The 17,236-nt window shown below is 44.2% G+C and overlaps 1 protein-coding gene and 1 long non-coding RNA gene across 2 annotated transcripts; one reads left to right on the top strand and one right to left on the bottom strand.

Annotated features, from left to right (window-relative positions):
• The first annotated feature begins 349 nt into the window (after window positions 1-349).
• LOC136403459 (uncharacterized) lies at window positions 350-16,738 on the top strand. Its single transcript, XR_010751140.1, has 3 exons — window positions 350-478; window positions 1,127-1,290; window positions 15,393-16,738. It is a non-coding gene; the product is annotated as an uncharacterized lncRNA (long non-coding RNA).
• TMEM225B (transmembrane protein 225B) lies at window positions 1,800-16,767 on the bottom strand. The gene is given in 5 exon segments (XM_066382199.1): window positions 1,800-2,221; window positions 11,010-11,147; window positions 11,963-12,109; window positions 13,681-13,891; window positions 16,708-16,767. Coding segments are annotated over 5 exon segments (681 nt in total). The 5' UTR covers window positions 16,720-16,767; the 3' UTR covers window positions 1,800-2,048.
• Between the last annotated feature and the right edge of the window lie 469 nt (window positions 16,768-17,236).

Raw genomic sequence — 17,236 nt, 5'->3', positions numbered from 1 at the left:
TCCTTTATAGACTCCCATGCACTCACCATGCCTTTTATACCTCCCCAACACACATGCTCCATGGTTCTCCTATACTATTCATAGCCATTCCTTCTCAAAGTAGGTTTTTCTCAGACCTCTAAAGGTTAATTTTTGCTAATGAGTTTTAGAAGTTGCCATCACTACAACCCCTATGTATCTTTCTGACCCACCCCACTGTGCCCACCATGCTACTCTTCCAGTTGTGGCTTCCCGTGCTGATTCTGCTGTTTTAGAGTGGTTTGGGCCATAGTTCCATATTTTAGTTTGTTGATTTCCTCTATTCCTAGTTACTGATAATAATAGTTCCTATATGCACTTTTTATTTTTTAGGAAGAAAAATTAGAAGACTGGAACTAGGCTGTCACCATATTCCTATAAGAAATTCCCAAGATATCATTTGAAGAAAAATATAAGAAACTAAAAAATATAATTAAAACACCCAGTAGCTGTTTTTCAGGTGAATATGCCTTAGCTTCTCTGCTTGGGTGTAAGCCTCTGGAGAACAGGAACTGATTCTGATGCCTCTGTGTACCCCAATGGTGCACTGCACAAGGTCAACCTTTTATAAACACTATTTAAGAATCACAACAGAGCCCTGGCCGGTTGGTGCAGTGGTAGAGCGTTGGCCTGGCGTGCAGGAGTCCCGGGTTCGATTCCTGGCCAGGGCACACAGGAGAAGCACCCATCTGCTTCTCCACCCCTCCCCCTCTCCTTCCTCTCTATCTCTCTCTTCCCCTCCCGCAGCCAAGGCTCCATTGGAGCAAAGTTGGCCCGGGTGCTGAGGATGGCTCTGTGGCCTCTGCCTCAGGCGCTAGAATGGCTCTGGTTGCAAGAGAGCAACGCCCCAGATGGGCAGAGCATTGCCCCTGGTGGGCATGCCGGGTGGATCCTGGTTGGGCGCATGCGGGAGTCTGTCTGACTGCCTCCCCGTTTCCAACTTCAGAAAAATACAAAAAAAAAAAAAGAATCACAACAGAGCCCACTCGATTCTAGCCATGTTCATTACATCTCCTCTCCAGAAAGACATACAGAGCTCCTTATACTTGTTTTTGAATATTCACTGCTTAAGTTCTAAGAGCTTTTTCCACATATGTGTTCTTTATAGAGAGAAGTGAGGAGGCACTGTTACTTGGTATCGTTGAGATGAAGAGTCTTGGATCACCGTTCTGGCCTCCCCATTGCCCATCCCCATTGCCAAAGGATGTATACTCCCAGTTATGCCCATCCTAGCTGGGAGGCTGAGTGCTCCCCGTCCGAAAGCACCATCAGGTATGTGAACAGGGCACATTAGAAGTGCACTCAGGGGCTTCTGACTCTATTAGGAGAATGGAATGCCAATATGTTGATGGCGAACTTGCCTTATGCTTTCCCCAGAAGCATACACTGATTAGGCTCAGGCTTACAGACCTGGGAAATCAATCTTGGGGATGTTTTCAACTTTAACCACCCCCAACTCTTCCTCCCAACTCATACTTGAGAAAAGTTTCCTGTACTAAGTCACATTTTGTATGGGGACAACACTTTTTCTTTTTATTGTGATTACTTCAAACACTTTCTGTTACATTCTGTTCAGTTTTTGTCTTATGAAAGTTCACTTCACTTGATCATTTTGTAATATCCCTTCCCCCCCCCCCACCCCACCCTGCTCCTACCCCCCAGGCCAGGTTTTTGAGGTATGGATTAAGAGACAGTAGTCCTTCTTTTATTGAAAACACCTGCCAAAAAGATAGAATGAAGGTAAGAAAAGAAAGGAGGAAGGGAGGGAAGGAAGGAGGGAAGGGAAGGGAAGGGAAGGGAAGGGAAAGGAGAGATAGAAAGAAATCATAAAGTTCAGAAGACATCAAAAAACTTAACAAATTTCAAGTATGAAAAAATCAAATATGAGCAAAATAGAATCACCGTATAGGGAAGCAGAGCATTATTTTAACACTCAAGAAGCTTACTAAAAGTAGTGGAGACTGGCGGAGAAGAGGGTGCCACCCACACACATGCACTCACACAGCCTGTAGAGGACAGACTCTCCTGGACTAGATAATTGTCTCTTCCTTCATCAGAGTCTCCTTTTGTATTGAGCTCAGTCCTCCTCCCAAGCTCTCCAGATTCTCCAGGGGCGGCATCTCCTGGGTCTCCTCAGTACTCTGGGAAATGGGTAATAAGTAGCACCTAAGGCAGACTGTTTCTTGAAAGAGGCAGATGGCACCTAGGAAACATCAAAAGTTCGGCTCAGGTTAGAGAGTGTCCCGCTTCATGTCCTAGAGGTCAGATCTTGCTACTCTCATGTGATTCTTTCTGGTGTGTACCTGCCCTCCCGCATACTCCCCTCCAATGTAGAGTATTAAAGAAATGGAGGGGGAAACAGAATGCACCAGAAGACAAGGCATACAAACAGATGGATAAACTCACAGAACCATGATGAGTGCTGGAATTAGCAATTGACTAACCATTAATAGGTGGAATAACAAGGTTTAAGAGAGGAAGGTAAAACACAAAATCCAAGCCTCCTGATGCCCAACTCAAGGCCCTTAATAAGGTAAAAAAAAAAGGGGAAAGAATTGATGTTCATAAGAATAAATGGAGATACCTAAAGTGAAATGATAAATGCCATATTAATGATAAAGAACAACTTGTATTTTCAGCATTATAGTCAACTAGATACTCTACCACTAAAACCAACAAAAATTCTAAATAAAATATTTCTTCAAAAACTTATTTGTAAATGCAGCATCAAGCTGGCATCAGAATAAGATATTCTTAGAAGCCAAAACCAGAATGAAAACAAGAATTAGAGAGTTAAGCAAGCACACAATTAGCTTTCATCTTGGAGACACACACTCAAGCAGGTGACTATGATTTTCCATTCTGCTGGCCATTTGGGACACAAAATATAACAGAAAAAGCCCAGGGCTTGCTCAAGAGGAGAATCTAATAAAAGTCTGCCATATGAAACTGGAACATCAAAGTTACCTATCAACATAGGAATTCATGAACATAGGCTAGCTGTTATGTATGTCTGCATCTAAATTCATGATGCTTATGTATTTTGTTTGTGATCCTAGGCTAATTGTGTACCCATGCAGCAGGCAGAAGCAAATGCAAACCCTTTTTTGAGGAAACACTTCAAATACAGGCCTCAAAGAATTTCTACAAAAAATATTCCAAGGAAAATTAATTCACTGTCAAAAGACATAAAAACATACCAAGAAATATGACACCATAACCAAGAGCCTACATAAACAGTAGCCCATAGACTCAGACCTGCAAATAATTTGGTTACTAAACTTATAAGAAACAGAATATAAAATAATAAATATCTTTAACATGTATAATGAAAATATATTTAGAGAATAAATTTTAAATATAAAGACAAGGAAATATAAAAATACATTTACGGGAAATACAACTTCTAGTTATGAAAATAGATTAATTGAAATAAAAATTTAATGGATAGGTTAAATAGCAGATCAGACACAGCTAAAAAGCAAACAGGTGAAACTGAAGATACATCTATGCAGGTTTTTCAGAATATATCCCAGAAAGACAAAATATGAAGAGAAACTAAAAGACATGCATAATAGAGTAATGAGATCCAACAGAAGTCTTCCTGGAATGCCACAAAGTAAAAAAAGAAAGAAAGAAAAAATGAAGAAAATATAAAAATGTTGTAGAGGCCCTAGCCATGTGGCTCAGTAGATAAAGCATCATCCTGGCTCATGGTAGTTGTGGCATTCACCCTTTGTCAGGGCACCTAGAAGAAGCAATCAATGAATACACAACTAGGAACAACACGTTGATGCTTCTCTCTCTCCCTTCCTTTCTCTCTCTCTCAAATCAATGGAAAAAAATTTTTAAAGAATGTTCTAGAAATGCTAAAAGACACTACTCCTCAGATTTAGTTCACAGAACAAATCCTAACACAAATATCCATATCCTGAAAATACCAAAGGAAGTCTAGGAGAAAAGAAAGACTGCCTTAAAAAGAATATTTTTTACAGAGACCCAACTCCTCAACAACAATGGAAATGGGAAAATAACAATAATATTTTGAATATGTTTTAAGAATAATAATCTTAGATAGAAGGTCTAAGAAGGTTTGATGAGCAACTAAATTAGTAAATATATGGGTAAATTTAAACAAACAAATATTACATGCATAAAATAATACCAAATGTACAAGTTTTTAAAAAAAATAAAATATTGGACAAATAGCATATAAATTAAGAGGGGGTCCTTGTACTACTTATAAAAAGGGTAATTATGCTGATTATATTTCTACCTTATTAAATAAGCATTTTAAAATATCAAGAATAACTATTACATGAATAAAAATAGATCATATATAATTTCCAAATTAAAAAGGGGAGAAATGGGCCCTGGCCAGTTGACTCAGTGGTAGAGCATTGGCCAGAGTGTAGATGTTCCAGGTTCGATTCCTGGTCAGGGCACACAGGAGAAGCAACTATCTATTTCATCTCCCTTCCCCCATCCCCCCCCTTCCCCTCCTGCAGCCATGGCTCAATTGGTTCAAGCACATTGCCCTGGGCACTGCGGGTGGCTCCATGGAGCCTCCATCTCAGGCACTAAAAATAGCTCAGTTGCAAGCATGGCCCCAGTTGGGCAGAGCATCCATCCCAGGCAGGGATTGCCAGGTGGATCCTGGCCAGAGTGCATGAGGAAGTCTGTCTATCTCCCCTCCTCTCACTTGGAAAAGAAGAAAAAATAAAAAGAGGGGAGAAATGTAATGAGAACTATATACATAAAATTCAAGCAATCCAAAACAATGCAAGAGTGTTGGGGGTGGGGGGGAGCAAAAAAGAACCAAAAGTACAAATTAAAGTGATAAAAAAATAGAAATACATCAGTAGTAACAATAAATGTAAGTCAACTTAATGCTCCAGTAAAAGACAAAGATTATAAGACTAGATGAAAAAAATCCAATTATAAACTATTTATAAGAGATATCCAAAACATGAAGACAAAGAAAGTTTTAAAGTACTATAAAAGATTTTAAAACTATAACAGGTTGGCCCTGGCCAGTTGGTTCAGTGGATAGAGTGTTAACCCTCCATGCAGATGTCTTGGTTTCAATCCCTGGTCAGGGCACACATTACATGAGAAGCAACCACCTGCTTCTTTCCCCCCCCCCTTCTCTCTCTCTTCCCCTCTAGCAGCCAGTGGCTTGATTGGTTCAAACATTGGCCCAGGCATTGAGTATATAGCTCAGTTGGTTCAACAGTTGGTTCAACAGTTGGTTCAAGCATGAGCCCCAGATGAGGGTTGCCAGGTGGATCCTGGTCGGGGCGCATGCAGGAGTTTGTCTCTCTATCTCCCCTCCTCCCACCTGATATATATATATATATATCAGGTAAATACTACCCTAAAGAATATAGAAGTAGCTAGAGTTATATAAAACAGACTTTACAACAAAAGCATTACTAGAAATAAAAAAGGATAATGATAAAAAATTCAATTCCCTAGTAAAATATAACATAAAAATTCTAAATCAAGCCCTGGCCGGTTGGCTCAGCGGTAGAGTGTCGGCCTAGCGTGCGGAGGACCCGGTTCGATTCCCTGCCAGGGCACATAGGAGAAGCACCCATTTGCTTCTCCACCCCTCCGCCGCGCTTTCCTCTCTGTCTCTCTCTTCCCCTCCCGCAGCCAAGGCTCCATTGGAGCAAAGATGGCCCAGGCGCTGGGGATGGCACTGTGGCCTCTGCCTCAGGCGCTAGAGTGGCTCTGGTCGCAATATGGCGACGCCCAGGATGGGCAGAGCATCGCCCCCTGGTGGGCAGAGCGTTGCCCCATGGTGGGCGTGCCGGGTGGATCCCTGTCGGGCGCATGCAGGAGTCTGTCTGACTGTCTCTCCCTGTTTCCAGCTTCAGAAAAATGAAAAAAAAATAATAATAATAATTCTAAATCAAGATTTAAATAACATAATAAACAAGTTTGATTTAATGTTTATAGATAAAAGATTACATTCAACATGAAACATAAAAACAGACCTCAAACTAGGCTATAAAGCAAGTCTCAATAAACCTGAATATACAGGATTATATAGATCATGATCTCTCATTAAATTGAAATTAAGTGAAATCATTAACAGAGATACAATAAAAATCCTATGCTTGGAAATTTAAAAGTATACTTTAAAATATTCATGAATCAAAAAAGAAATCAGCCCTGGCCAGTTGGCTCAGTGGTAGAGCGTCAGCTTGGCATGCAGGAGTCCGGGGTTCGATTCCTGGCCAGGGCACACAGGAGAAGCACCCATCTGCTTCTCCACCCCTCCCCCTCCCCTTCTTCTCTGTCTCTCTCTTCCCCTCCCGCAGCCAAGGCTCCATTGGAGCAAAGTTGGCCCGGGTGCTGGGGATGGCTCCTTGGCCTCTGCCTCAGGCATTAGAATGGCTCTGGTTGCAACAGAGCAACGCCCCAGATGGGCAGAGCATCGCCCCCTGATGGGCATGCCGGGTGGATCCCAGTCGGGCGCAAGCAGGAGTCTGTCTGACTGCCTCCCCGTTTCCAACTTCAGAAAAAAATACAAAAAAAAAAAAAAAGAAATCATAAAGAGAACTAGAAAGTATTTGAAATATAATAATAACAGAATATACTACACATCAAAATGGGAGTTTCAAATAAAGCAATTGTTAGAAGGGAATTAAGCTTTAAATGCCTACTTAAAAAAGAATAATCAATGGGCTTAAATCCTGATTTAAGTTAGAAAATGAATAGCAGAATAAATGCCATGCTCCTTTTCCAGGAACACTTACAGAAAAAAAAAATCTAAATTTAGAAATTAGAAAAAGAGAGAACATACTCATTCAATTTATAAAGCTTGTAAAACCATGATATTAAAATCAGAAAAGGACAGTACAAGAAAAAAAATTTTAAAAACCAATCTCACTCATAACATGAGTCCAAAATCCTAAAGAAAATATTACCCCCAAAAAATTAAATAACAACAAAAAAGTATTACATAATGGACAAATTTCCAATATTATCTGCCCCATTAACAAGTTAAAAAGAAATCTTAATGATCTCAATACATGCAAAAAGGAGAAGTATCCAATAAAACTTAACGTCCATTCATGATTAAAGAGGAAACAAATCTTTGCAAACTGGAATGAGAAGGTGACTTCCTTAATATGACAAATATTGTCTACCTAAAATATGTACAATAAACAATACTTTATAATAAAACATCCCTTTACTATCACTGTACTACATCTAGGGGTAAAAAACAAACAAGAGGACAAAATTTATAAAACTTTTAAATAACCATTAAAGACCTAAGGAAATGTGGCCCTGGCCGGTTGGCTCAGCGGTAGAGCGTCGACCTGGCATGCGGGGGACCCGGGTTCGATTCCCGGCCAGGGCACATAGGAGAAGTGCCCATTTGCTTCTCCACCCCCACCCCCTCCTTCCTCTCTGTCTCTCTCTTCCCCTCCCACAGCCAAGGCTCCATTGGAGCAAGGATGGCCCGGGCGCTGGGGATGGCTCCTTGGCCTCTGCCCCAGGCGCTAGAGTGGCTCTGGTCACGGCAGAGCGACGCCCGGGAGGGGCAGAGCATCGCCCCCTGGTGGGCAGAGCGTCACCCCTGGTGGGCGTGCCGGGTGGATCCCGGTCGGGTGCATGCGGGAGTCTGTCTGACTGTCTCTCCCCGTTTCCAGCTTCAGAAAAATACAAAAAAAAAAAAAAAGACCTAAGGAAATGCAAAGAAAATACCATGTTTATAGATAGAAAGATCCAATATTACTTATTTAAAAATCAGTCCTCGCCTGACCAGGCGGTGGCGCAGTGGATAGAGCGTCAGACTGGGATGCGAAAGACCCAGGTTTGAGACCCCGAGGTTGCCAGTTTGAGCATGGGCTCATCTGGCTTGAGCAAAAAGCTCGCCAGCTTGGATCCAAGGTCGCTGGCTCGAGCAAGGGGTTATTCAGTCTGCTGAAGGCCCACGGTCAAGGCACATATGAGAAAGCAATCAATGAACAACTAAGGTGTCGCAATGCGCAACGAAAAACTAATGATTGATGCTTCTCATCTCTCCATTCCTGTCTGTCTGTCCCTGTCTATCCCTCACTCTGACTCTCTCTCTGTCTCCGTAAAAAAAAAAAAAAAAAAAAAAAAATTTATAAAAATCAGTCCTCCCTGGGCCCTGGCTGGTTGGCTCAGTGGTAGAGCGTCAGCCTGGCATGCAGGAGTCCCGGGTTCGATTCCCCGCCAGGGCACACAGGAGAAGCACCCATCTGCTTCTCCACCCCTCCCCCTCTCCCTCCTCTTTGTCTCTCTCTTCCCCTCCCGCAGCCAAGGCTCCATTGGAGCAAAGTTGGCCCGGGCGCTGAGGATGGCTCTGTGGGCCTCTGCCTCAGGTGCTAGAATGGCTCTGGTTGCAACAGAGCAACACCCCAGATGGGCAGAGCATCGCCCCCTGGTGGGCGTGCTGGGTGGATCCTGGTGGGGCACATGCGGGAGTCTGTCTGCCTCCCCGTTTCCAACTTCAGAAAAATACAAAAAAAAAAAAAAATCAGTCCTCCCTGAATTGACTATATATTCAGTGTAATTCCATACAAATTTTAACAGATTTTTTTCTGTAAAATGTAAAGAAAGATTTCTTATATAATATATATATATATATATATATATATACATATAAGAAACATTTTCTTATAAGAAAAAAGGCCACAATAGCTAAAGAACTTCTGAAAAAGAACAGTGGGAGGAATTTTCCTACCAGATATCAATATATATAATATCAAGATATCATAAAGCTACAGAAACTTTGAAAGTATGGTTTGAGAACTAGAATAGACAAGTTAGTATAATATGAGACTTTGATTACTAACAAAAACAGTACTCCAGATCAGTACAGACTAGGTAATAACTGCCACTATATATATAACAACTTGATATTCATTTGAAAAACATAATGAAAGTGTTCCCTACCTCACACTATAAATCAAGTCAAGATGAATGAGTTATATATAGAAAGCAAAACTACAAAACTTTAGAAGACAATGTAAGAAAATATCTTTAAGAACTCAACAAGGAAAGATTTCTTAAATAATACATAAAGGAAACAAACCATGTAAAGGAAAATATCAATACATTTAACTGCAGTAAAATTAATTTCTGTTCCTCAAAGGACCTTATATAAGAAGTAAAAATCCAAGCCCTAAACTAGAAGATGTTTGCAATACCTGTACTAACAAAGGATTAATGTCTAAAATATATAAAGAATTCCTATAGATCATTTGAAAAGGAAAAAAATAGGCAATACTAAATAAGAATTCTTTAGAAAACACAAATGGCCATTAACCACATGAAAAGATGTTCAACCTGTTTAATCATTAAGGAAATACATTTTAATAAGGTACTATCTTACACTAATTAAATTGGCCAGGCTTTAAAAGTCTGTCAATTCCAAATGGTGACAAGAGAGTAAAGCCACAGGAATTCTTTTGCCCTGCCAGTAGGAATGTAAAATATCACTATCTCTTGGGAAACCTTTTGGACACCATGTAATAAAAACCTGAAAATATGCATAATCTAGATCTAGAAATTCCAGCACTCAGCATTGTGGAGACTCTCTTACAGGTGCACCAGGAGACTACACAAGAAAGTTCATAGCAGTGTTGTTTGTATTAGAAAACTGAAATAATCATCCAATGTTCATTGATAGAAAGGTGGATAAATTGTGGATTAGTTTTACAAGTAAATGCTTGCATAAAGTAGTAAAAACAAATGAACCTCAGTTTCCTTGTATTAATATGGAGGAATCTCAAGGTTATAATATTGATCAAAATAGAAAGTTTCAGAACAATAAGTACTATACAATTCTATTTAAATAAAGCTTTAAAACATGCAAACTAAATAACACATTGCTTAAGAATATATATGTTTGTAGTTAATATGATTAGCATAAGTTTCAGAATAAATGGTTCTGGAGGGGAGAAAAGATGACGAGATCAGGAAAAGACAGATGTTTGAGGGGGGAAGACTTCAAAGATACTCAATATTCTATCATATTTCATTAATTTTGACAAGCCAATTTTTTTAGTAGTAAGTTCTTTTCTTATTTATTGATTGGGTTTTAGAGAGAGAGAGGAAGGAGAAGAGAGAGAAACATCAATTTGTCATTCCACTTATTTCTGCGTCCATTGGCTGATTCCACATTTTAACATCTCTGAAATGAGGATGTGTCTTACAAGTTATAGCATCTTAGAATTATACTTAACATTAATTTTTCTTTCTCAGTGGTATGTAAAATAAGGGTGTAACTTATAAACAATGGAGTCAATGAAATATGACTAGTTCTTAAACTCTATGGTGGCAATATGGGTGTACAGTTTATTTTTAACCAAAACTTACAACTATATAATAAAGATTATTACAATATATATTCAATATATAATAAAGTTGAGTTAAACTAGATTATAATCATGGGTCAGGTTAACATAGCAGGGAGAGGAGAAGGAATAGGGATAAAATCAGATAGGTTTATGAATTTAGATGGTGATGGTACGTAAAGATAAATGGGGTATGATGAGGAATAAGACCTTAGACTTCAGGATAAAAATAAGAAAGGAATAGAAAGCCTTAGGAACCAGGATGGTATAAGGAAGAGTATGAAAATTTGGAAGAGTGTGGTTTTCAAGTCAAGTAGGATAAGAATTGGGAAGGACCAGGATGGGGGTAGGGTTGAGGCTCCAGAGCAATGCTGTCCAGTAGCACTTTCTGCAACAATGGGAATTTCTTTATCTGTACCGTCCAATATGGTACCCACTAGACACATAATAACATGGTTACTGTACATTTGGAATGTGTCTAGTGTAACTGAGACACTGAATTTTTTACTTTATTTCATTTTAATTAATTAAAGTGAAATAGCCACATGTAGCTAGTGACTGCAGTTTTGAACAGCACAGCTTAAGAGCACCCATGGCTCCTGAATCCAGACGGGGCAGAGAGAGAGGTAGAAGCCCCAGGATACTCACCAGCCGCTATGAACAGAAGGGTGCCAAAGCCCAGGACGGAGTAAGGTCACTTAACGGAGAACTGGGGAGGGCTGGGCTTCCTCCTCAGACTCTGGATCTCCAGGGCATGCAGCCGCAAGGCCAGGAAAGCACAGGCTCCTGCAGGGTCACAGGAGAGCACCGTTGCTCTCTTCCTGCACTTCTGCCTGCACTCCTCAAACTTAACAGACAGAGCCACATGGCCTACAGCCTGTGCGGTTCCTGCGTGGAGGCTACTTTCTCCTGCTGGCACACCTTGCCCACTCAAAGCCAATAACTTCCACCCCACATGCCTGTGTTGCCCTCTTTCCCAACTCATCTCAAAGCCCATGTGCCTCACCTCCCAGGGGCCCCTAAGCAGAAATCCTCTCTTGGGTACCCTCTGTGCTCAGGACCTCGACTCCAGCCCGGGCCCTCTGGGTGTGACGCTTTGGATGAAATTCAACCTGATTTTCCATGAACCTTCCAGCTCTTCTATCTCATGACAAGGGAGGGCCTTTGTCAACCTTTTAAAGCCAAAGGTTCCAAAGAGCAGAGATGGTCCCTTCCATTCATTTATCCATCCAAGAAACATTTATATTTATTTCATTTATATCATATATTTCAATTGTATTAAAATTCTATTCCAGACTCTATGACAATCACTGAAATAGAGATTATAGTAAAAAGACTATCGGACAAATGATCCCAACCAATGTGGTAAGGCCTGTGCTGGCTGGAAGTGTGGGGTACTGAAAAGCCCCAAAGGAGAAGGGTCATAACTACTGAGGGGGCAGGTGTGGGTATGGGCTACTTCACAGAGAAGCCAGCAGAGGAGAGAGGCCTTAAAATCTTCTCTCCTGACATCACAGAGACCAATCCCCCTTCCCCCCTACCCCCACCAGCCTTTGGACGCCTCCCTTACCCTCCCCAAGTCCTGCCCGCCTGCTCCACACCTGTGAGGAAGCTGATGAAGGCTGACACCAAATTGTGCTTCCGGGTCCTTGGGAAGAGCTGAGATGCAAAGGACACCATGATGAGGGTGGTGAGGAAAGACAAGACGACTGCAGACAGCAGGAAAATGCGGCCAAGGATGATGTAAACTGCAGGGGAGGGAGAGCCGGCTAACGCTGGGCACCCGGACCTCAAAGGCCAGAGCCCACAGGTCCTGGGCACGGATGGCCCTGGCACTCTGCCCCCTCAGGTCCCAACATGTGGCCTGGGACCAATGTTCTGACCCTGCCACTTTGGCCCAAGAATTCTCTGGTCCCATTTTGTTTCCTATGACACGGAAGTAAAACAACAAATTAGTTGAACAAATGGTGGTTTTAAAAACAACATAAAATAAAATCCTTGTGAAAAAAATGTATTACACAGGGAAACATGAGGAATCACACTGAAATAAGTCAGTGGAAAATCAAAGCTTTGTGAGATCAAGATGTTCTGAACTCTGCGGGGAACTGCTATAATCACCCCGGTTAATAGAAGTAATGAAACAAACCCTAAAGAGCAGGAGCCAGAGTCTCAAGGACAGGTGATTTCTTCTCCTACTGTTGGTGTGATTCAGACCCATGTTAAAATGAGTTTGTACACACTCCTGAGTGTGCAGAAACAGACAGCTCAGGTGGAACAAAAAGACAAAGGTATTGTTAAAAACCTAGAGTTCTACAATCTCCCACTGGGTTAAAACAGTGCTTCTCCACAGAGACAATTTTGCCCTCCACAAGGGATATTTGGTAATGCCAAGAAGTAATTTGCTTGTCACAACTAACGGAGGGAGGGTTCTACTGGTGTCTAGTAAATAGAAGAGGGCAGGGGGTGCTACTAACCTGTAAGAAATGGGAGCCCCCACAACAAAGATTATCCAACCCAAAATGTCAGTAGTGCCAAGGTTGCGGAACCCTGGATCAAAGAGCTCACACAGTCTGATCCACACTCCCCAAAGTGGCTCTTCTTGCCTAGTACTAGGTGATAACCCCTAGGTCTCCGGGAGTCACCTCTTTTCCAAGGCAGACACCATCCTGAACTTTCCCAGTTCCTTGTAAAGCACAGTGTCAAGTGCCTGGTTGATGATGTGGCCCTCAGGCTGCAGAGCGGCCACCCAAAGTTGGATATGTATGTGACTAAAGGGGACAATGGAAGTGGAAATCCAGCCTGCACTCTTCTAACCAGGCTGCTGGCTAGGAGCAGAGCCAAGAGGGTGCTGTCTGGATGGGCTAACAGCATCCCTAAGAGGTGGGGGAGCCTCACAGAGTAAGGCAGGCTCCCCTCCCTCCTCCGAGACAGAGCCACTCTTTCCCCAGAAATAAACTTTGTTGCTGACACACTGGCTCCTGACTATGGTGTCAGCCTGACATTATTAACCTCTTCCCACCAGGGGTCGTCAAACTTTTTATAAAAACCGCCCACTTTTGCAGTGCTGGTCAACCTGGTCCCTACCACCCTCTAGTGGGCGGTCCAGCTTTCATGGTGGGCCAATCGCAGCGCTGTTTGGTTGCGCAGTAGAGACCAGGTTGACCAGCACTGCAAAAGTGGGCGGATTTTATAAAAAGTTTGAAGACCCCTACAAGAGACTCAGAGAAAACACCCTCATGAGCTTATCCTGCTCTCCACCACCCTCCAGTCCCTGCACTGGCCTCATCTCTCCCCAGTCCCTGCCTCCATCCCTCCTTACTGGATAAGGGTTGAGGCTTCCAGCACTTGATATGAAAGCAGTTCTCAAAGAGGCCACTGAAAAACACTCCTCGTGACTCCTCATTCACAAGGTGCAGCCAGAAGGGAAAGATGGTGACCAGCAGTATGAGCAGGTAGCCCAGGGAGGTCAAGGCTGGGGCTATGGCCCATGTGAAGCCCTTTATGTCCTTGTCCTCTAAAGTCAGCATCACCTGCGAAAGGGAAAGGTGAAGGCGAAAAGGGAGGCAGCTACTCCTAATTCTCACGTGACACAAGGAGATAATGCCTGAGGAACTGCTAGCACGTGGGAGGCTCAGTAAATGCTGATTTCTTTGCCTCCATAAACTTGACAGCCTTACAGACCTCTTCACCAGACCTAAAAAATACAGAAGACATTTTCTGCCACTAACTCACAGGGTGATTTGGGGCATTGAGGTCCCTTCTCTGAGCCCCAACTTCTACCTGTGTAAAATGAAGAGGCTGGACTGGCCATCCCCACCCTCTTCCTGCTCTAAAGTTCTAACCATTCAATTCTGTTAACACCCACCACTGGCCACAGAAGAACCTCTCCATGGCTCTCTTTCAGTCAGCTATTTGCCTTTTGAGATTTCAGAATGAGGACCGGGTGGAGATAATAAGACCAGAGTCTGAAGTGTCCTTACTCAGTGACTGACCTTCTTGCCTCAGGACTCCGGGTTTATTTCTTTTTCTTTTTTTTTTGTATTTTTTTTTTTTGTATTTTTTTTTTTTTTTTGTATTTTTCTGAAGCTGGAAACGGGGAGAGACAGTCAGACAGACTCCCGCATGCACCCGACTGGGATCCACCACGCCCACCAGGGGCGACGCTCTGCCCACCAGGGGGCGATGCTCTGCCCCTCCGGGGCGTCGCTCTGTCGCGACCAGAGCCACTCTAGCGCCTGGGGCAGAGGCCAAGGAGCCATCCCCAGCGCCCGGGCCATCTTTGCTCCAATGGAGCCTTGGCTGCGGGAGGGGAAGAGAGAGACAGAGAGGAAGGAGGGAGGGGGTGGAGAAGCAAATTGGCGCTTCTCCTATGTGCCCTGGCCGGGAATCGAACCCGGGTCCCCCGCACGCCAGGCCGACGCTCTACCGCTGAGCCAACCGGCCAGGGCCAGGACTCCGGGTTTAGATGGGGAGGGTCCACCTGGCCAAGAAGAACCGTCTACTGAAAACATAGGCACAGAGGAAGTGTCACCAATAGTTTTAGAGTTTCATAGACCTTCCTGCAGCCCTAGGTACCCTCTAGGGCTGGAGGTCAAGGCCCTCATTTCAGGATCCCTCGTATCTTCCCCTTCACCACCATCTGTCATTAAAGACGCCTTCTTTCAACTAAGCACCTGAGACGTAAAACAGAACTGGCTGGACTTGGCTTTAGCAGCCCTCAGCTGTTATCTCAGTTTCATTATTTACAAGCTGTAACCATGGGAAGCTGGCTCAGGAGTTTGGGTCCCCGTTTGGAAAAGGGAAGCTATAACACTTGCCCAGTGAGGTCTTCGGGAGGGCTGAGTAAAATACTGCACACTGAAGGGTCAAGCACAGTGCTGAGACTCTCTTGGTTCAAGTTGGTGGGGGTGAGGAAATGAACTTCTAAAATTCAAATATTCCTGTGGAAAAAGGGGCCAGCAGCCATTTACAACCTAAGGGCAAATGTATTCACTGGTCTGTTTTCCTCTCTGCCTTTGCCAACCCCGGCAGCCCTGAGAATGAGGTTCCCAAGGTGGAGAGGAACAAGAGGAAGAAGGAGAGGAGCTGAGTGGGAGCCTGGGGTGCTGCAGGGAGGGCAGGCCGGGTCGGAGCCCATTCCGATGGCACCGCAATGACCCTGGCCACCTGGCGGAGCAGAAGGGAGGCATCAGGAGGTGAGACACGTGACAAGGGAGGTGAGAGGCACCCGAAGACAACAGCCCTCTTTCCGAGTCACACCCAAAGCCAGGCCTGGAGACTCCTGCACAAGCAGGGTTGTGCTTGGCAGCACCAAGGATTCAAGCTGTGCACGGTGACTGCGGAGGACAGGGTCCTTGGAGTGAAGGCGCTACTCCTACCTCTCTGGACCCTGTGCAGACACCCTTGCTCATGCCCAGGCATGAGGGCCTCTCCACTGTTCCAGATCCAGACCCCCTCACTGCAGCTGGGGACAGGAAGTGTCTTTGAGGCCTCGAGAGCTGTTGATCACTATAGCAGAACAGCCCAAAGGCAGGACAGAGGTGTGGGTACCCTTCCAGCCCCCCACCCAACTATGCTGTTTATAAATGGTTAAACCACTGCCCCTCTTTGAATGCTGTCAGTACTTTGAAAATGTTCTAATGTGCTTTTTCCTCCTTTCTGTCACTCACCAGTTTTTCTTCTGTGCACCTGAAAAATGGAATCTTTTCCTCTCTCCAAAGCTCCCTTTCGGTCTCCCCTCCACCCTCCAGGCCTATTGACGGGTCAACTGAACTTCAGGGCCTCAGTTTCCCTCACTCAAAAGTGATGAGGTCAGTGAGCCCAGGGAGTGTTGAGTCCCAGCTCTAAACCTCTCCAGGCAGGAGTCCAGGCTACATGGTGACCCCATGCTCTGGAGGGAGTACCCTTGACATTTTCATATGATGGTCCGTACCCCTTCTTGTCTACCCCCTGCTACCTCAACTTGTCTAAAACTGACCCGAGTGTCACTCCTAGTTCAGGCATTCTCTCTCTCACCCGCACTCCAGCCAGTTCATGCTGGCTTCTCCCTTTCTCCCACACTTCCAGCTCATCAGCCTTCCTCATCGTCTCAGTTTTCACGAAGTTTCCCAACCACACCTGCGCCCACACCCACCGTGTCTCCTCCAGTCCTGGAACACAACTTACAACCCCAGCACCAGCAACTTGCATGCCTGGGGTCCTTCCCTGGGGGTGCCCTCTCTGCTCCTCCAGACCTTTTAAATCCCACCTTTCCTGCAAAGCTCAGCTTGGTCCTGTCCACTCCATGTAGATCTCCCAGCCACCAACCATTATCCATTCCCTCCACAAAAATTAACTGTTCACTTACTGGATGCCCCATGCCCAGTTTAGACCAAGAGGGGCAATTCAGGGACAAAAAAGGACAGGAATTTGCAGGCTCTTGGTAACTACTGCAGAGAGAGAAGAACAAATAAACACATCACACGACACAGTGTTTTCCCTTCCCTAGCCTGAGGTTACCACGGGATATCCAGTGTACTGCCTCCTTTCTGCGCCCACCCTCCACTCCCAACCCTACTCTCCAGAGTGGTGGACCTTGTTGGCCTTTCTTTGAGGATAGGCCAGGGTCCTGCTTGGAACAGCCCTTAGTGCTGGGACTAGACTAATACACAATTTTGAGAATGCATTGATGCAGGCCAGATTCAAAGGACCACTTACATTTTAACATAAATGGGGATTTGTAGGTCCCTTTGTACTAATGAAGAAACAGAGGGTAGGAGAGAAGGCTCCCCTGGTTCAGGATGCCACCCTCAGTCAGAGGGGACCAGGACCGGTAGGCACCTGTGTGCCCCTCCCATCTCACCAGGTGCTACTGGCCAGCAGTTCAGTTTGGTGGT

The sequence above is a fragment of the Saccopteryx leptura genome, chromosome 4 (assembly GCF_036850995.1).
Source record: "Saccopteryx leptura isolate mSacLep1 chromosome 4, mSacLep1_pri_phased_curated, whole genome shotgun sequence".
In the NCBI taxonomy this organism is placed as follows: domain Eukaryota; kingdom Metazoa; phylum Chordata; class Mammalia; order Chiroptera; family Emballonuridae; genus Saccopteryx; species Saccopteryx leptura.
This window is presented reverse-complemented; position numbering and strand designations above follow the sequence as displayed.